General features: G+C 34.7%; 2 protein-coding genes across 2 annotated transcripts; one reads left to right on the top strand and one right to left on the bottom strand.

Moving 5' to 3' along the window:
* Nucleotides 1-138: 138 nt before the first annotated feature.
* LOC123669657 (importin subunit alpha-4) lies at nucleotides 139-5,657 on the top strand. The gene is made up of 6 exons (XM_045603251.1): nucleotides 139-465; nucleotides 556-1,254; nucleotides 1,959-2,201; nucleotides 2,922-3,194; nucleotides 3,704-3,880; nucleotides 4,911-5,657. Exons 1-6 carry the CDS (start codon nucleotides 403-405, stop codon nucleotides 4,998-5,000), a joined length of 1,545 nt encoding a protein of 514 aa, XP_045459207.1. The 5' UTR covers nucleotides 139-402; the 3' UTR covers nucleotides 5,001-5,657.
* Nucleotides 5,648-14,274, bottom strand: LOC123669658. The gene is made up of 4 exons (XM_045603253.1): nucleotides 14,203-14,274; nucleotides 8,644-8,840; nucleotides 7,064-7,193; nucleotides 5,648-5,751 (listed from the first exon to the last, which is right to left on the bottom strand). Exons 1-4 carry the CDS (start codon nucleotides 14,272-14,274, stop codon nucleotides 5,698-5,700), a joined length of 453 nt encoding a protein of 150 aa, XP_045459209.1. The 3' UTR covers nucleotides 5,648-5,697.
* Nucleotides 14,275-21,558: the final 7,284 nt, after the last annotated feature.

Below are 21,558 nucleotides of genomic sequence, written 5' to 3'. Positions count from 1 at the left end.
AATTATATTGCAAAATTAAGTGACTAATAAGATATTTGCTTTGTTAATTTATATGTATATCATTACTTGCATATTCTCGAAATAATACTTCTTATTTTTTTTTTTTTTTTTTGTAATGAATCATAAAGTATAATAACCAATTAACCATAGACAAAATCTAAAAGCAAAATGAAAAATGAGATGTCTGCGGCATAAAAAAAAAAAAAGATTTAATAAGATTGCAAGGAAACGGACGGTTTCTTTTTGTAGAATATTCTATGGAGAGGTTAATGTATCAGTAACACCTATAGTGTTGTTAAAACATGTTTGATTAGTTCTCTACTTTATTGTTTTAAATTGTTTCTTTATTTCATTGTGTACTACGTTTAATCATTTGGCCACCACGACTACGACCATAATAAAATGGCGACTGACCAAATGAAACACCGCATGCATGTTTTCAAGAATACGGGCAAAGATGTTGATGTAAGTATATAAATAAAAAATACGGGCACAAAATTACTCGTATGAAAATATCGGTATAAGTGGATTACATGTTTGCGTGGCTTATTTTAGGAAATGCGCAGGCGAAGGAACGAAGTGACAGTTGAATTAAGAAAGAATAAAAGAGAAGAAACGTTACAAAAACGACGAAATGTACCCGTCAGCTATTCGACAGACGAGGATGACATCGATAGGACCCTGGCATCGACGGATTTGCAGGAGTTGGTTATGAAGGCAGCTAACGTAGAAGACCCCGTAGCGCAGTTGGCAGCAGTTCAGCAATGCAGGAAACTTTTGTCTTCCGACAAGAATCCACCTATAGACGAATTGATAAAGACTGGAATACTACCAATACTCGTTCAGTGCCTTTCAAGGGCAGACAATCCTACGCTACAATTCGAAGCCGCTTGGGCTCTCACAAACATCGCGTCTGGGACGTCTGCACAGACCAATAAAGTCGTTCACGCGGGTGCGGTGCCTCTCTTCCTCCAGTTGCTAATGTCCCCTCACGAGAATGTGTGCGAACAGGCTGTGTGGGCTCTCGGTAACATCATAGGTGATGGGCCAGTACTGCGAGACTTTGTCGTTGAGTTAGGAGTGGTCAAGCCTCTGCTAAGCTTCATAAAGCCAGACATCCCTATCACCTTTCTTCGTAACGTCACGTGGGTGATTGTAAACCTGTGTAGGAGTAAGGATCCACCCCCACCTGTTAAGACGATTCAGGAAATATTGCCGGCTCTCAACATGCTAATCACACACACGGATACCAATGTAAGTATTAATATAACTTAAATACAATGGTTATATAATTAATCTAACTAATTATTTATATAATGCTAACTTGATGATATATAGTATATTTATTATAATATTCTAAATAGTATTGCATCAGTTAATTATTTTAGTAACCTCTAAGTTAACACAAAGTTACCATTTCCATATTTATTTGACCAAGTAAAATAAAATTAATATTTGCTAATGGAAGGTATCTCCATATTACCATCACTGTTAGTCATAATTATACTATCAGTAAATGTCACTAAATCCATCAATCAATGAAGATAAATGAATAGAAGATTAGCATATCTGTATTAAACAAAAATGTTTCTTTAAACTCTCTTGAAATATAAACAAAGTTATTATCATACATAAAACATACATTTTTGCATTTACTTTGTTTACAGTTCTTTCAAATATTATTATCAGTTTAAACATAACTGTGGAAAGTAATAGTTTCACAAGTGTATGTGTATTCTTTAATTTAATTATTTTACAGATTTTTTTTTTTTTTTTTTAATATTTTTAACTTTCAAGACCTTACAAATTAAGTTCAAGACAAATTATTTACTAAAAATACTATTGTATTTTTTAAACATTGCCTAAAAGCATTCTGAATATCAGTATGGCAGTACAACATTTGCCGGTTCAGCTGGTGTATGTAAAAATTTTATATGTATAACTTTTCTTTATTCCAGATCTTAGTAGACACAGTATGGGCAATTAGTTATTTAACGGACGGTGGTAATGAACAAATTCAAATGGTCATTGATTCTGGTATAGTGCCAAAATTGATACCACTTTTATCCCACAAGGAGGTTAAGACGCAAACGGCCGCCCTTAGGGCCGTGGGCAATATAGTAACAGGAACTGATGAACAGACTCAAGTTGTGCTCAATTTTGATGCATTATCTCACTTCCCAGCGTTATTGTCACATCCGGTGAGTGTTAATTCATATTTCAATAGCTTTATGGTATATTTGGAATATTCTAATGTAATGTTAATTAGCCTCTTTCTAGCCTTGATTTTATAATTACATTAGTTTTGAATTCAACCATTAAAATATTAAAAATAAGTACCTATGATGTTAACATTAAAATCGGTTAAATCGTAAAACTTATTTTTTTTAATATTATTTAACCAAATTATGTTGTAATAATAAAGACTTATTTATTAACTTTGTTAAAATATTATAAAAATGTTTTATATTTTGTGTTATTTAAATCGTGTTTTTATAAATATTAGCTTTTGAGAAAGAGAAGAGATATTTAAGTATGGACCTAGCTCTCTTTTTGGATATAAAATAATTATAAATAAAGGTTCTTAAATGAAATGCACAAGTTATTTAATCAATTCTTATTATATACTAGCTGACCCGGCGAACTTGTATCGCCTAACAGTGACTTTTAAGTATTATCACAAATCTTTTGTATGGGAGTATAGAAAAGTGTTGTTTTTAGACTTTTTCAGAAAATTAAATTTTTTTCTTTTTAGAATTTTTCTCTCCGTAAGAACCATCCTCGTACTTCAAGGAATATTTTAAAAAAAGAATTAGCGAAATCGGTCCAACCGTTCTCGAGTTTTGCGCTTAGCAACACATTCAGCGACTCATTTTTATAATATAGATATTATAACATATTAATGGATGGTATGTCTACAGAAAGAGAAGATCTGCAAGGAGGCAGTGTGGTTCCTGTCGAACATAACGGCAGGCAACAAACAGCAGGTTCAGGCGGTGATTGATGCTGGCCTCCTCCCCAAGATTGTTGAGAACCTGAGTAAGGGAGAATTCCAGACACAAAAGGAGGCTGCATGGGCCGTCTCCAACCTCAGCATCAGCGGTTCCAAGGAGCAGGTGGCTGAACTCATCCGTTGTGGAGTCATCCCACCCTTCTGCAACTTGCTCTCCTGCAAAGACACGCAGGTCATCAATGTAAGTATACCCACTTTATATATGACATGATTCAGCCTGTCATGTCCCAATGCTGAGCATAAGGCTCTTTCTCCGTGTAGGAAACAAGATCAAGGCTTAATCTACTACGCTGTTCCATTGCGGTTTGGTGGCATTGTAAATGGCCATGTCGTAGTAAAGAATTATGTCAAACTTTATACTAATAACTTGGGTTACAGTACAAAAATAGAGTTGCATCCTTGGCATATTTAGAATGATTCAGAAATGAGCATTTTCAATCTTAGGCTTAGTTTTTCTTTTACAACCATTAGTTTTATTTTTGTCACAACAGCTTGTAGTTGTTGTGGTGACTGTTGTGACTCCGATCCCCACTAATAACATACATTTGTATTGGCCATACAGATGTTTGCCATGATCTCGGACTTATTGTGTTGTTTCCAGGCCCCTGACAGGAGTAAATCCTATTGGAATGAAGTAAAGTCATTGAGTGTGAGGTATTTATTTATAACATGTGTATGTGTGGTTCAAAGGTGGTACTGGACGGTCTTAGCAACATGCTGAAGATGGCCGGCGACGGCGCGGAGCAGGTCGCCACCATGATCGAGGAGTGCGGAGGCATCGACAAGATAGAGGAGCTCCAGGGCCACGAGAAGATAGAGATCTACAAGATGGCCTACGACATCATTGAGCAGTACTTTGCAGCGGAGGTCAGTGTCGTGTCACCTTTATATCCACTGAGGTAGAGCACATTGGGACATAAATGCTCAAAATCTGGAAAAGCCGGACTGGGGAAATATTATAACCTTACTCTTACTAAGCCTTATTACTAACCTACCTTATTTAAGTTATTATGCAATGATGATGGCGTTGGCACAGCATTCATAGCATGGGCTGCGCGCTTGTGGTGACCGGACCGATCACTGCTCATGATGAACATTTGTATTGACCACATAAAAGTTTGCTGTGATCTGGGCGTTTGTACTTGTGTATTTTATGTGTTTCTGAACCTCCAGAACACAAGACAATATCCCACTAGTAACTAATGGTTGAGTGCGTTATTTTTTTATGCTGCATATCTTTTAGATTACAAAAATAATTTCTTAAATGTTGGCTTGTAAAAAAGTGTGGCTTGTAAAAAAGTGTTAAATAATAAATAAAGTTAATTGTGGATTGCTCACAGATTGAGGTTGGGACATACCCTTTAAATAAAATTTAATTTTTTAACGAAAGCATTTAGCTCTCCCATCTGTGAGACACATCAGACTGCCGAAGATGTACATTATTTACTAAATGAATGTTAAGATTTCAATCTGGCTGAGAAGCCCATATGAGAGTTTGGTTATGAATTTGTATAGATCGGATACTGGAATGTTCCATGGTATACTCGCGTGTCCAACTTCTAATGAGGCCATAATACTATTTAGGCTCATAAGCCTCATTTGATTGTCTGTACATGTGTACTATTATATAGTGGAGACCGCGTCTTGGCAAACGCAGTGTGGGACGTCCTCTGGCCCGTTAGACCGACGATCTACGTAAGATTGCCGGTGTAGGCTGGATGAGGATTGCGGAAGACCGGGATGTGTGGCGCGAACTTGGGGAGGCCTATGTCCAGGAGTGGACTGCGATAGGCTGAAGTGTGTGTGTGTGTGTGTATACTAGTATATAAAAGTCCGTAAATAAAATAATGAAATAAAATATATATAAATATATAATAATGTATGTATGTTTTTCCAGGAGGAGGATGCGACACTGGTGCCGGCGGCCGCGGAGCAGGCGTTCGCTTTCGAGCCCGCGCCCGCCGCGCACGACGCCTTCCGCTTCTGAGCGCCCGCCCGCCGCCCGCCCCGCCCCCCGCCCCCGCCCTCGACCGAGCGGCCTCCGGTGACATCCACTATGAACTCCACCTGTATCTACAACTGACGCGATGAAGCCGCTCGAAAGAACAAAAGTCGGTCGGCCTCTTACTCGTCTGCGGCCTGCGTTCCGGAGTGGCGGCGGCGCGCGAACGTTGAAACTACGTTGGACTGACGTCCGTCGCGCCGTACCTTTATGTTGGTATTCATTAAATAGGGATAGTCCTCTCCGAAACACGCGGGTCTCCAGCTGTGTCCGCGGCTAGCAACCGACCTCACTGTCTAGTTACACGTAATCGATCGTTGTTCTTTCTTTGATCGAGCCGAAGGTCCGGAGGCGCGGGTGCTACGACTCTATTGTGATGTTTGAAAATGTTTCATTTTTGTTTTTCGATTTCGTAACTTATATAATAGAGGAGAACGAGAAGTGGATAGCTTTAAAGTTAAGTGCCGCGTACGCGAGTGTACTCCGCTTACCGAAGATATGCTTTTGATATAACATAGTATTTATGTTTCGAATTTTAACCCGGAAGGCGACCGTCGGCGGTCGCGTATTATAGTTGTGGAATTATGTTCTGACATTGAACCCATTTGTAAACTATGTATCAATAAATTCTGTCCAATATTAGTTGTTTTTTATTTGAAATAAAACGTTTACATTTTGTTTATTAAATTGACGGTAGTTTTAATTCATCTTCTATTGTCCCGTATGTGTTGTTTTTCTGAAACAAAAAAACGAATATATTAATTTTTCTCCTCAGTTATGTCGAATAAAATGATAACACTTATCTAAGAAGCTGCATTGCTTACACAAACATTGTATTTTGTTGTATTATATCATTGATAATGATTTCGTTAAAAAAAAAATTTTTATGTATCAACCGTAATACATGAGTATGAACCGTAACACAATGTTAATAAAATTAATTGTTTATAAGATGGCTGATTGCTTATTAATATTTACGTAAGCAACGAAAGCGGTTTTTTTTTCTAATATTCACAGGCGTTCGTTTTTTTGAATATTTTATCTTCAGTTCTGAAACTGTCTAAATTTGCTAGAATAGTCCGACACTGACAGCTTATACGATAGCAGTTTAAAAAATTGTATAGAATAGACGGAATCCATTTCAATGGATACCCATATTCATATATTTACAAAAATAAATTGAATTAATTTAAAAGTTAAATTCAGTGACAATTTGATAGAGTTATAATTATTAATATTTTTATATTATAAATATCAATTTATTTATAAATAATATTATAGCATCACTAACAAGTTACATTTGCTAGTAATTCAATAAGAATTTTGAAAATCGATTCAGTAGTGTTTATCTTTTACAAGCATAAAAAAATAATGTTCAATAAATTCTATCTACGAGTCAATTTAAAGTAGAAAGTTACCATTCAAGTAACTACTCACCCTGGGAGCTGGTGACTTATAATACATGTAAACATGTATGTGTACAGTGACATACGTGTATTTTATACATATTTATATACCAGTCTTTCGCTAATCTAGTTGTCAAATTTTGTATTATATTTATAGGGTTAAAAAATATATTATTAATAAATCGTTATCATCATTGAATCGTTACCGTCATAGAATCGTTACCGTCATTGAATCGTTACCGTCATTGAATCGTTACCGTCATTGAATCGTTACCGTCATTGAATCGTTACCGTCATTGAATCGTTACCGTCATTGAATCGTTACCGTCATTGAATCGTTACCGTCATTGAATCGTTACCGTCATTGAATCGTTACCGTCATTGAATCGTTACCGTCATTGAATCGTTACCGTCATTGAATCGTTACCGTCATTGAATCGTTACCGTCATTGAATCGTTACCGTCATTGAATCGTTACCGTCATTGAATCGTTACCGTCATTGAATCGTTACCGTCATTGAATCGTTACCGTCATTGAATCGTTACCGTCATTGAATCGTTACCGTCATTGAATCGTTACCGTCATTGAATCGTTACCGTCATTGAATCGTTATCATCATGTATCATCATATATATTATTACCATTTTCCGAAACTCGCACGCGTAGCACTTCCCACCAGCGAGGCGCGGCACCGACGGCAATCGCGCTCGTGCTTCGACACGCCTGCGCAATACGTCGGGCTCGTAGAACACGCCTACTTTCTGATGAAAGCTGCGAGATATAAAAGTTTATTGAAATACCTTGAAAATGGTGTCGTCATCATCATCACTTCAGCCTGTCGCATTGTATAAGCAAGTTATTTTACTCTTTGCTGTCGCAGTACACTGCTGGACATAGGCCTCCACAAGTTTGCGCCAAAAATGACGTGAACTCATATGTTTTGCAATCATGTGTCTCACTAAAGTACATTTTATAATGAAACTATATTGTTATAATATCGTATTTTATAAACGAATGTTTCTGTTCATTTATTTATTTTATTTATTTATGTATTAGAGTTAACATTTATTGCACTTACAGTATAAAACCAAGGCGTACAATAAACAAACATAAATAACACTACAACAAATACACAGCAAACAAGTAAACACATAATCACAATAAGAGAATACACCAAACAAGTAACAATTTATCTTATAATATACACATTAACATAAAAATACAGTACTTTAACACGATTCTAAATACTTAAAACATGTTTAACAAATTGAGTCGAATTTATAGCAAATAATGGGGAGAGTTGGGGAGGGGATAGTGTCGGTAACGTCATATCATGTCTACCGTTGCAGGCGTCTATAGAATACGATAATCGCTTACCATATTTCGCATACCATATTATTTGTCAATGAGGTTGAAATAGTATTTGTGTTGTAATATCATCTAATGTAGTGCTTTAAAAGTAAAAAATATGATTTTATTTGTATAAGTTTAGTTGCAATTATTTCAAATGTCTATTTCGCTAGCTAACGACGATTCTTATTAATTAATTGTTCTGTCTTGTAATCGTGGAAACTTAATATACAATATTATCATTAAATTTCTGTGAATCAGCTTCGATAGATATAAACTATGTGTACATCGTATATATGAAACGTATGTATAAATTTGTAATCCATACACCTAAACTATACTGTTGATTCGAAGTCATCACCATCAATCAATTTTCTTTATTAAGGTAAGGATAACCAATCGGTTAATGTTAATAGAGCACGTGCCCATACTTTGTGATCCGGTATTGTCTTCAAAAGTACTATAACTTATACTTGGCTTGGTCATGTTTTCTTAGGTCTGCGTCACGTAGTCAAGTTTTTTTTTTTTGTAAATAAAGCTTCTGTTATAATATGTTTTTACATACGATTTTGTTCTTGTCAACAATTTTTTTTTCACTTATAGGTGTGAATGTAGTGTGGGCGTTACGCGGCAAACGCCGTATTGATAAAAGCAAACGCAAACGAAAATATTATTTTTAAGATTTCTTATGCAAAAAAAATATTTAAAATCATATTTTTGAATTACTACCTACGTGAAAACTCGAGAGTAAGGAGGTTAGCAAATATAGGTACGTATTTGACCAGGGGAGGGAATTGTAAACAATAGGTCACGTAGTTGGGTAATATTCGATGGCAAAACAAAGCGCGGCGTGTGATGAGCATCGACGTACTTGGGCAGTGGGCGCTTCCAGCGGTTATCCAGTCGCGTGGTGCTCATGAGGCGTGCGAGGCGTTGCAGCAGCGCGAAGTTGTCCGCGGTGAGCTTGTCGCGGCGCTCGCGCTCGCGCTGCCGACGCTTCAGCTTCACCGCCACGTGCGGCCGCGCGCTCGGCGCCACCGCGTCCACGGCGGCGCGAGCGCGCTCCACCTGAAGCGATAAATTTCGGTTTCTATATTCTAAAATGATTGGTTATGCTTACGAACAAACGAAACTGACAACTTAACTTTTTTTTTATTAAGTAATCTTTATATATGTATAAAAAGACAAGTCTTGACTCACTCATCAACGCCCAGCCCAAACCCTTCAACCTAAAAAGCTGAAATTTTGCACAGGGTTTTCCTCCTTAAGGGTTGTAATGGGGTAAATAAACCTAATAATCGACAGGGGTGCCGTTATTTATGTTTTTTGGCACGTTAATTGCGAAAATCAAGACAGCGGACATGACATAAAATTAATTTAAATGTTTCCCAATACAAACTCTGAGTCTTAACCCCTAGGTACTTCCTTAGGTAGGTTTCATGTGCGAGCGAAGCCGCGTGCAAAAGCTAGTATGGTATATAATTATGTAGTTAACTAAGTTATATATTTAATTTAAAAGAGATCTCCTCGTCTTATATTAGAATCGGCATAGCTATTCAACGGGGAAATTCTGCCAGCATTCTTGCACCGTTCTACGCGGACATGATCATACCATAACTGTCTGTAAATATTTAGTTTTTAAATTGTGAATTGTACATATGTATACTATAAAATAAATATAACAGTTACTTACTATAACAGTTAGGTACTAATACTTTTTTATTTTCATCTCGCGGAGCCTGTTCACGAAAAGTTACGGTCGATTTCCGTTTTTGAATAATTTTAGTAATAAAAATAATTGTGTTTGCTCGCAAACGAAAAAAAAACCGACTTCAATTACATCGACAAGTAATACAACGTAGATCGACGAAAAAATAGTCAAGCAACTACGCGTTATCAAAGATTACTCAAGAAGTAGTTATCAGATCTCAATAAAATTTATATGTGACCATATGATAAACATCAGCTTTCGATTAAATTAAAAATCATCATAATCGGTACACCCAGTAAAAAGTTATTACGGATTTTCGAGAGTTTCCCTCGATTTCTCTGGGATCCATCATCAGATCCTGGTTTCCTTATCACGGTACTAAACTAGGGATATCCCCTTTCCAACAAAAAAAGAATTATCAAAATCGGTACATCCAGTAGAAAGTTATGCGGTATAATACAACGTAGGTCGACGAAAAAAGCGTCAAGTAAAAACACATTATTAGATATAACTCGAAAAGTAGTTGTTAGATCTCAAATAAATTTAAATGGGACCAATTGGCACACACCACCTTTCGATTAAAACAAAATTTGTCGAAATCGGTCCACACGGGCAAAAGTTCTGATGTAACATACATAAAAAAAAAAAAAAAAAAAAATAAATACAGTCGAATTGAGAACCTCCTCCTTTTTTGGAAGTCGGTTAATAACCATGTTAATTAAAAAAAAATTGCATGTTGTGACAACTTAAAATGCTGCGCATTTAATCTCAAATGTAGTATAGTTTTTATGTGAAAATTGTAATGTAGCAACTACTGTTTGTCCAGCTGAAATAAATAAATATAAATCCTATGTATAATATTGTAAAATGAAAAAAATATATATATCATTTTTAAAAAGAGATGTGATATATCTACCTACATTTTCTATAAAATTTTCAATTCAAGTAAGAACTTTAGTTATAGAGCTAAAAGAAATTCCGTTTTTGCTTACAAGCGTAATGTTTTCGTAACCGTAATGAACCATTTTAACCGAATTCCAAAAAAAGAGGACGTACTCAATTCGACTGTATTTTCGAAGTAAGACTTCTTTACATACCCTTGGGAAGTAAGCTGGTGATTGCGTAACGAGAGCGTTACGAAAAGTATGATCGTGCGAAGCGAAAGGAAGCCACCCCCATTCGACCCGTGGATGTCGCAAGAGGCGACTAAGGGATAACAAGGTTCCACTACCACCTTGGAACTTAAGAAGTAGACCGATGGTGGGATAACCATCCAACTGCTGGCTTTGAAATACACAGGTTGAAAACGAGCAGCAGTGTCTTCGGTGCGACAAAGCCAGCCCTGCGGTCACCAACCCACCTGCCTAGCAAAGTGACTATGGGCAAAACACATGAGTTCCCGCCATTTTTGGCGTGAACTTGTGGAAGCAGTGAACTGCAATAGGCTGAAGTGATGAGTGATGATGATGAAACTTTGTTCAAACTGTCTAAATTTACTTTTGAAAAAATAGTCGATTCGTCTCTACATTTTTTTTTCTCCTAAGGCATAATATTCTGCTTAAGTGACAGAGCAAAATTTTCTGATTTCTTAAGAATATTTTTTTTTTTTTTCTAAAGGTATGCCTCTAGATTGGGCAATTTGTTTTTTAATAGTCTTCTAGTCCTGCGCATTCTTATAAAATTAGAGTTTCTTCACCTTGCAGAAGGTTTTTTTTTTCTAAAGATCTTTCATAATGTCAGACAATGAGGCAATTTTTTGTCTCGTCTCCGTACCTTTTAATTACTAATAATCGTTTCACTTTTTTGTTTAGATTTTCACATTTTTGTGTAAAATCATGAATTTTCATTTTTTTATAAAACATTGTAACCCTAGTTTCTGTTGACATAAGTGTTAATTAAACTCAAAATTTTGAAAACACAACAAGTCAAGCTGCGCAAAGGCGATTTATCAAACTATTTGGTGGTATGAGGTAGGGCGCGGGGCGGGTGTGTCACGCACTGCATACTTGATACTGGTTCGTTATAGAGATCACATTACTTTCATTCTTAAAAATACTATAGCGCACAAAAGATTTAAAATACGAAATTGTTTTACATAGAGACGTGAGAAAATCATTTATAACGTATATTATTTTATGAAGAGAGAGGCTGATAATAATGCAGTCTGGAATTTAAAACAGTGTATGTAACGGACCGCAGAGGCAACAAAATGTTTAAAGTCTACAGTGAGACGAATTGTAAAAGATTCGGGATTTGTATTTAACTGTCTTCCGAACTCCCAGCAAAAATAACAGAATCAAACAAAAATTTTAAAAAAATTAGTTTTTAGTAATTAGATTAAACATTATACACTGAATCAAACATATTTTTAATTCTATTTAATGATATTCTATCTATATTTTTCAATGTATCTACCAATAAATGTTATACGAAGCCGCGAGCGAAATGCTAATTCAAAAATAAAACAATAGGCTTAGTAGTTTCGTGCGCGAGTGTACCCATGCGTAAATACACCTTCTTCATTTCCTGTTAGCGTTCTTCTTACATGACGCGATTTGTAATCATAATATATCTAGAGTTCTGTTGAACGACGTCTCGTTAAAGTGCATCGAGCAGACAAACAGAGATTTTAGTCTGGGCTTTATATTTTCATAGCCGATTATTTCTAACAATTTTTTTCATTGTAGGAAATCTGTAAAATAAAGGTAAGTTGCACAAAAGTATGTATTTTTGCCATGTAAAAAATTACTACTATGTTTTAATTCAATTGTTAAAATGAAAATATTATTATCGGCTTAACACATCACTATTCAATTTGTAAACAAAGAAGTCATGATACGATGTGTAAAATTATAACTTTACAGCCACAAGTCAAATACAAACCAGCAGTAGCATAATCTTTCACTGTCTTCGAAAATGTTATTTTGTAACAATACATTGCATTAACCAAACAAAAATGGAAAAGAGTTACTAACCTATGAAAAGTCAATGTTGGTTGTTTATTACCTAAGTTTCCTTGCACTGCACTATTTTATACAACACCGGCATAATAATAGTCTTTAAGCAAAGCCCTATAAAACAAAATGAAAACTTCGGTAGATTCGTTTGGCACGAATTTAAGGGTGAAAAGAAGGGTCGGAAGGAATTACCTTGGATTGTGAGTGACATGGGGGGGGGTTGAGGAGGACTTCCCCATATATCTATACAAATAAATAAAATTGGAATGTCTGTTTGTAATATTAAAATATCCGCTTTTAACTAAGTGCATATGGATGTACACACGGTACATATACCAAAATAACATTTTTTAAAATTTATGTCTGTCTGTCTGTCTATTTGTTCCGGCTAAACTCTGAAACAGCTGGACCAATTTTAACGGCACTTTCACTGACAGATAGCGGATATAGTAAGGAGTAACTTAGGCTACTTTTATTTTAGAAATTTATTTATTTTATAACTCTGCGAACTGCACAATAACTTTTTTGTTAAATTCCACGCGGACGCAGTCGCGGGCACAGCTAGTCCTATATATAAATTACGCGTCACGTTGTTTGTCCGTGATGGGCTCCTAAACTACATAACCGATTTTAATCAAATTTGCACACCGTGTGCAGTTTGATCCAACTTGAAAGATAGGCTATATTTTATTTTGATATATGTATTTATTATATTTAAGAAAAAAAGAATAAGGCGATAAGAAATGCGCCCGGTCAGCTTGATAATGTAACTCGAGCCATCCACGCGAAGCGGATAACTAAAAAACGTCATTGTTTCAATCGCGCATTATTTAAGTCTCAATATAAATCGGATACATGAACATTCTTTAGATGCCGCTTCGCGTGGAACGCCCATCTATATATAGTAGACTAGGGCCTCTCCATATATTTCTCACCTCAAAGGTTGTGTCGCTGTGTTTAGTATATTCAATTCATACGTAATAATTGACATTATTAATTTAATAGTTTGTTTGGTTTAGATTTGTGAAGTTAGTGTGTGTAGTTAGTGGTTTATCCCTATGGAGGAAATCTCATAAAACATGGACAAATGATGACCAAATTCTCGAACAGGGTTATGAGAGTCTATGAGATCTGATAGATTCTTATAACTCAGTATGAGAATTTGGTCTGCATATATCCATGTTTTATGGGATTTTTTGCATAGGGATCGTGCTAATATTATATATTGAAAAAAACATTATAAACATTAAACATTACATTTTTATTTTTATGTTTTCACTACTGCCGTGTGGTGCTAAGCACTTTTTAACCGACTTCAAAAAAAGGAGGAGGTTCTCAATTCGACTGTATTTTTTTTTATGTATGTTACATCGCATATGTATTATATCGCATAACTTTTTACTGGGTGTACCGATTTTCATGATTTTTAATTTAATCCTAAAGCTGGTGTTGATCATGCGATCACATTTAAATTTTATCGAGATCTGATAACAACTTTTCGAGTAATCTTTGATAACGCGTATTTACTTGACTATTTTTTCGTCGATCTACGTTGTGTTACTCGTCGATGTAATTGAAGTCGGTTTTTTTTCGTTTGCGAGCAAAAACCAATTATTTATAAATATATGGGAATAATAACAATGTAATTAAAACTGTTCACACGATAGATAGTAAAAAAGCAACATTTAGCTCTTCGCATTCGCATTAGCATTCTGCTCTAGCATCTCAACTCAAACTATAATTTTTAAAAAATTATAACAACCTTCTGTCTATGATCTTTAAACCTTCGGTCCTCCCAAGGTTGTACTAACAGCTTTTCCCTTCTAGACAACATTTTCACTGCAAATAAAGCAATTGCACAATACGATCTAATCTTATTACAATATAAGCTACTGTTAAATCAATCAACGTTGCTATGATATGTAGGTATGGGCCTGTCATAACATAAATTACGGATCCGAAAACCCCGGACTAAAAAGTCAAAAACTTCGGACATTTGAGTGAAATAAAGAATTTTACTCGGACGCACGTGAAAAAAAAATTATTTGGTGTCATGGGACACCAGGTAGGAACGAAGTTCCTTCGGATAGTATAGAAGCAACGCAATTTCTTGATTTTTTTTTTAATTTTGTTGATTGGTTTTTAATTAAATACATAAAAGTATTTAGGAAATTTAGTATTTTAGAAAATAACAAATACTGTAAAATAAAATAAACCAAACAAACAAAATAATAGTAATAATAATGCAAACTATTAAGTGAAATAAAAAAACATATCTGTATTTATATTTGTCGACAGTATAAAATTACATAAATAATTTAAAAAAAATTACTAGTAATATTTTAGTTTTACAAACATCATATTATAGTCGTGTGACTGATATTACGTCACTTCCGTTATATATTTTTCTTACGGTTTTAGTATCACATTTTTTTCAGTTCGCTCGCCCAGCCTCGTCGGAAGACAAGCACACTGGAAAACTATATTTTTTGGATTTAAAGCTTTTGTTAGGGATAGAAAGAAAACACAGCCGGCAAATTAATAAATAAATTATAATGTTAAATATTATACACTGCACTTACATTGGTATCATAACATGCTCGTTACATAATACCTACACGAAAACATACAGAACGCATGGTTACATACAAATAAAAATATAATTTGTTGAGCAATATAAAAATAAAAACCGAATCACTCTATCACCTAACTCTAATTTTACTAACGTTTCCGTTTAACCGGCGTTCGTATATCGCGTACATTACATTACGACAGACAGAGAAGCGTGGGAATGTGAGTCGCCTGTAATTTTGTTACATGTGGCAATATATAATAAAGCCGTTACAAATATCAGCAAATAATCTGTGTACAATCTTCTTTTAATTTACACAAAACCCACACAGACACTCAAACGTAGTAATAAATTTACAGTATACTTAAATTATCATTTTTATTACACCATTCGTCATCCCATGTATCGATAATTGTTTATGGGAAGACTTATTTTATTCGACAAGCGATCGGGTCTCCGGGTCTGTTTCACTGGTTGGAAATCAAGTTTATCCTGCACACAAGTTACGAATAAAGCTTAACAGCAGGAGATAGCTTAAGCCATTAGCCCTGCTGAAAATTCCAAATAAAAAAACACTATTTGTATGGGAAGTTATTGTAAACCATTGTGTTAACCAGCCAAAATTTTCATACAATTTTATCTATTTTATCTGGGCTATCTGGATCCAGATAAATCTATCTTTAACACCCAATAGTTTAAAATAACTTCCCATACAAATCATCGTTTTTCATTTGTAATTTTCAGCAGGGAAGGCCAGTTTCTCTTCAATTAATAAACTATAGCTTCAGAATAGAAATATCTCTAATTAAAATGTTTTATCTATTGGATACTGTCATCCGTCAAAAAGCGTTATCCACGGCCGATGAAACAGACCCTTAGATACCGGAAGAGCGCTCCGCGCGTGGACGTCGGCCTCGGACCGCTCTGTGTACCTATACACCTATTTGTTCCTAATAATTTTCTAAATTACGTGAGTTTTCTCGCATTCATTAAAAACTAATTACAATATTGAGTATAAAACGTATTAAATACATCGAAAAGACCTAATTACATACGATCCTTCCGTTTTGAGATATGACTTTGAAAAATAACGTCTCGTAGTCGATTGACTAGTATTTTACTTGTATACATATTTTAATATAACGTACATTGCGTTTAGGAATGCGGTTGATTCGAAAACTAAGTCATACCCCAAACGTACCACATGATAGACCGGCGCGTTCGAGAATGTTCGAAACATTCCATCATAATGTCAAAAAAAAAAAAAAACGTATAAAAATTCTATGTAAATGGAAATTCATTAAATGCAATGTTTTCACGAAAGAATGAACGTTGGAAACACTCTCGACGAACTATTGTAGTGTACGATGACCTCAACGCTGCGCTCGCATACAAAACGTCTTTACAATTGGTGGTTTAGTTGCAACTCGGAAAGAAATATCGTTATAAAAATAAATAGTCACATTTCATTGAAAATGCGCTGCGTCGCTGTATTTCGCGGGGAACATCACATTTCTTTGAAATTGTGAAGGCGAATTATTAAATGGATCAACGATGAATACAGTTAAGATTTTAAAACAGATTCGTATATAGAAAAAACGATTCGTTTTGATAACGAGATCGTTACTAAAACCAATCGTTTCTGTATATAGGAACATCAATTGTAAGTGAAAAAGCATTAGAAATACATTTGAGTTCTGATTTATGCGTATGATTATAAAATGAAATTATGCCTAAAAAGTTTAAGTAGGTGTAATTATAGAAATTGTGTATAAAAATAACAACACAGAAGCTGCCGCGAAATTATATCACTCACGCAGATAATACATAGCGTAATGAACACTTAAATTATATTCTATATTACAGATTAAGTCTAAATCTGATACTTACTTTGTGGCTTTTTAGAATATATATATAAAAAAAAAAAAAACTTTTTTTTATAAAAAAATTACATAAAGGATAATATAGGGTAATTAGGTAAAGTTAACATAAGCTGGACTTAGCAATTTAGTTCACGTTATTATGTTGGCAAGAACTGGATATAAAATGCGGGTGGTTACAAACTTGTTCGTGATTTTTACACCATATGGACAGGAGTTAACTGATAGTATATTTAAAAAATATAGATTTATTCCCATTGTATTAGATTGTTAATGCCCCGACAATAGACCATAAGAAACAGTAGACACAAAACGCGGCGTACGTTTACTTTCATTCAGTCTCAAAACGCCAACCGCATTGTATGTAGAGTTCCTAAGCCACGTCCAAACTGTGCGTTCCATATGGTTATACTTATAATTTAATTTTTTTTTTTTTAATTTTAAAACTCTAGTTACTCCAAGACGCACTTTACATTGCCATGTTTTTTCTAATTTGAAAGATTCATTTTTTTTCAGCCGACTTAACTTTATATAGGTGTATGTATGGCTTTATAAATAAAGAATATAAAAAAAATGATTCATTTATAACCGGTTGCTATAAAAAGAGAAACGGTTAGTTTTTTTACATACGAACTGTTAAATTTAGAACATGCTTGTTAAAAATTAAACTGATCGTAAGCAAAACGAACCGTTTTCTAATAATAGTAACAAGGCGTAGTTTGACTATATAAACATATTAAGGTATGTATGTGTTGAAAGTTGAATGTAGGGGTTGGGCGGGTTTAATGATAGTGGGGGAGCATATGTGAGAGGGGGGCGTTTGTGATGCTGGCGTTGACTAGCGACCGTCACGTTACGGGACCGACAATCATAACCAGAAGCGCTAGTTTAAATTTTACGTCACACTAAATTATTTAAATACAGAGTAGTAATAACCAATTTAAAATATAGAAAATGTTGTAGATATCGCAAACTTTGACTCTACAAATTAGTTAAAAAAATATTTAGTTTTATATGTATTATAAACATGACTTGACATGTCAAACTATTTAACTAAAGAACACTTTTCGTTTATGTAATTTATATTAATTTACTAAAATTAACTTTTCAATTCAAAAAATAAACAAAAATCCATGACACGTTTTTTTATACCTTCGCATATCTAATCTAATGCCTTATAAAAGAAAATACGTAAATTCGTACATAATTTAAACTCGCGCGACGCAATCACGTTTGGGATTACCCTAGTTCGTTGTAAAATATTAATTACCATTCCAAAAAAAAAAATTTGTCAAAACCGCAATTTCGACAGCGCAAATTACTCAACCATAGACAACTGTACAGAAAGAAGCGATTTCGTACCCTTTTTCTCACCGAAACAAACACATACAATGATATCAAGTGCGTACAAAATGCTATATATTTAACGTAGTACGACGTAGAAAAGATCCCCGTATCAAAACGCTCCGAGTGACTTATAAATAAACTTATTAGCCAAACATCACAAATTTTCATATGCATTTAGTTTTTTTTTTTTACATACGAGTGTATATCACATGCCCGAACGTACACTCCACTGATCTTACAGTACCGCGAGTTTCGGTTCCGTCTCCCTGGAAATTGGCACGTCGTATATACAGTACAATAATAGTACATATAGATCAATACGAGCTAGAGGTATTCATTTAAACATTCATATACGAAATTCGTTATTAAACAATATATACACCATATCATTCAAATCGAGGCAGTTCAATTGTAAGCCTATTATGCCATTTAAATAACTTTAGTTCGGTGGCGTAGCTAGGGGTCTGGGCAATGTATCTATTCTCTGTGCGTTGCTTTGTACCAAATCTTAATTCTGAATTTACGGGAAGTACCCTGTAAGTTTTGATTCCTTTGCGAGTGTCGAAAATTTGCAGCATAAGCGTTAATATGGCAGAATGTTGCACGACGGACAGTTGCGACACTGACATGTCATAAATTAAAGAAGAAGCGTTATTAAGTAATAGTTTATGTACGAATAGCTGTTGTCTTAGTTTAACATTAAATATCTGTTGTTTTAGGTGAAGGTGTAACAATAAAAGTCTGACTGTGTTGCCTGTTTTAAAAATTATATTGAGTTAGTCGTGGGTCGTAACGTCTTTTATGTGTAATCGGTTATACGTAGTTTCGTGGATACGCGTAACTAGTTTCGAAACTGCTTATTTTTCGTAACTAGTTATTTCTGTATACAGCATCAGTTACTACGTTATATTACTTTTGTTTGTATTATGGTTATGCAGTAGTTATATGTTATAAATACGAATGCCGTTACGTACGTTAATATTGATGGATAGTATAATAAAATTAACTTCCCTTCATACTTTATCCAGGCTTACGACTGGCTGCAAAACATTTTATTTAAATTAATTTTTTGATTTTTGTATAAACATAATACCTAATCGATGCAGGCGTTCTTAGAAGTTCATTTGATTTTATGTACAGCTTTTAATTGTTTTTCGAAATACATACATTATAATTAAAAATACAACAAAAAACCCACACTTTTTAGTATATACTTCAACGCGAGACAATAACATTAACCCTCCGTTGGTCGCGTGGGGTCTTTGAAAGCCCAGGTGTTACAGAAATGTAAAATGTTAACATTTAAAACCATCTCAGCGATTCAATATTTTGGGTACCCTCCTAATTTGGATTATACTTGCTGCATATACCCATTAACTTCAGTTCGTGTGTAAGTGGCGTAAGATACAAACGTGTTTTGTGCGTACGGGCTTCGAAAGACCCCACGCGACTAACCGCGTAAGTAAAATTTAATTGATTTTTTTTGTTTAGATTTCATTTGTAACATATTTTTATGTATTTTTTTTTGTTATTTTAAATTTAATTAACTGGTAAAATGGACGAAGAACAACAACGTCATATATCAAGCTGGTTAGATGATTAAAATAACAATGTTTACGGTGGTAGTAATGATGAAGATGGTGAAGGCGGTATATATCCGGATAAAAGGAGTAAGCATAACACTGATTCTGAGCAGAAATGTGAAGATGAATCTACAGAATAATATGAGGTATCTCGGGACGAACTGCTTGAGAATTGGGAAACTTTGCGTGAGCATCGTCAGGTTCTGGAATCGTTGGACGAACAGCATGTGTTTGTGGAATCGAATAAACAACACATAGATTTGAAAAGTTCGTATAGAGATGATGATGAAGAGCCATTGATAAATATATCGTCACAAAAGTTTTTCATCGTCAAAAAGAGGGAGAGAAATGGGGCCTACAAAATAAGTTGCAAATTGATTGATAAATTGCAGTGACATAAAAAAAAAGAAAAAAAATGAGGAAGACACCTTTGCATTCATTGTCCAAGATCATCAGATCGAAAATTCAAATCTGTTTGCCATTATTGTAAGGGTAACATATGCCTAACACGTATTAAAACGGTATACACCGACTGTGTCCAAAAAGATAATTGGTAAAAAAATGACTGACTTCAATTGGTAAAAGTTCATGTTTTTTTTTTGTTGGTGTTTTCCAAATTTCACGTAACTGTCTTTGTTATTTTAGTGTTATTGTATATAGATTTATTAAAAGGAGAAGTTCCTGCATTTACTTACATTAAAACATTTTTTTTTGTGATTGTGATCTCAAGGAGAGAAATTTAGGTTCCTACTTTTAGATTGTAAGTTGAAGGCAGAAATATAAGAATATTTTTACGTAACTCGTTGTAGTTATATTGTAATTGGGTTAATTACCAATAATTTGCTAGGATAGTTAAGAAAATTTAATTAGATAGTTGTTTTTTTAGGCTGTTTATTTTTGGGGTCTTGAGAGACCCCACGCGACCAACCGCGTAAACAAAAAATGCGCGACCGACCGAAGGTTAATCTTTAAATTTATTATTTATTAAATTAAAATTTCTTTAAAAAACTGTACATATTAAAATAAACTTAAGCTCACAGTAATTGCGTACAAAATCGCATGAGCATATTCGAAAACAAAGATGCATCTATAGTACGTATAGCCATCTCTTTTTATCCTACGCGTAAGCGATCTGCGTATTGTAATGATTACTAGGGATAGTAACCTGTTACGTTATAAGGCATAACGCTTATGCGCCGGTCGTTGTGTCAAGTTTTTGATAAAACTGCGTACGTAAAATAATCGTTACATTCGTATCGGCGAAACTACGTACATGGTTATTAGCTTCGTAACTAGTTACTGAAACCGATTACGTTAAATAACGCCCAACGCTATATTGAGTCAGTTATCTCAACCACACTGACCAATCTCCTTCGTGTGTTCTTCACTCTACGTGGCATTGGCAAAAAAGCCGTTAAACCAATCAATTAATCAATTATAAAGCGTGTAAAAATGTCTCATAAACGCGTTTCCACCCAGAAGACTATCACACCCATGATTCCGCAAACACGGTTAAATACTCAATATCCATCCGAGTGGTTTTTGTCGAATAAAAACATCAAACCAACAGTACATATAAAAAAACATCATCTGTCTAAGGAAAACCTCAGGCAGTCAATAGTCAAAGATATGTCAGATGGGAACCTGAACGGGGACGTAATCAAAGCCTATCTCGCCCTAATGGCGACTGAAATTTCATGTCTTTCGGACAAGGACTGGACCTCATATAATGTACA

Source organism: Melitaea cinxia, chromosome 3 (genome assembly GCF_905220565.1).
Source record: "Melitaea cinxia chromosome 3, ilMelCinx1.1, whole genome shotgun sequence".
NCBI lineage: Eukaryota > Metazoa > Arthropoda > Insecta > Lepidoptera > Nymphalidae > Melitaea > Melitaea cinxia.
The sequence above is the reverse complement of the archived record's forward strand: the minus strand, read 5'-3'. Positions and strand labels throughout refer to the sequence as shown.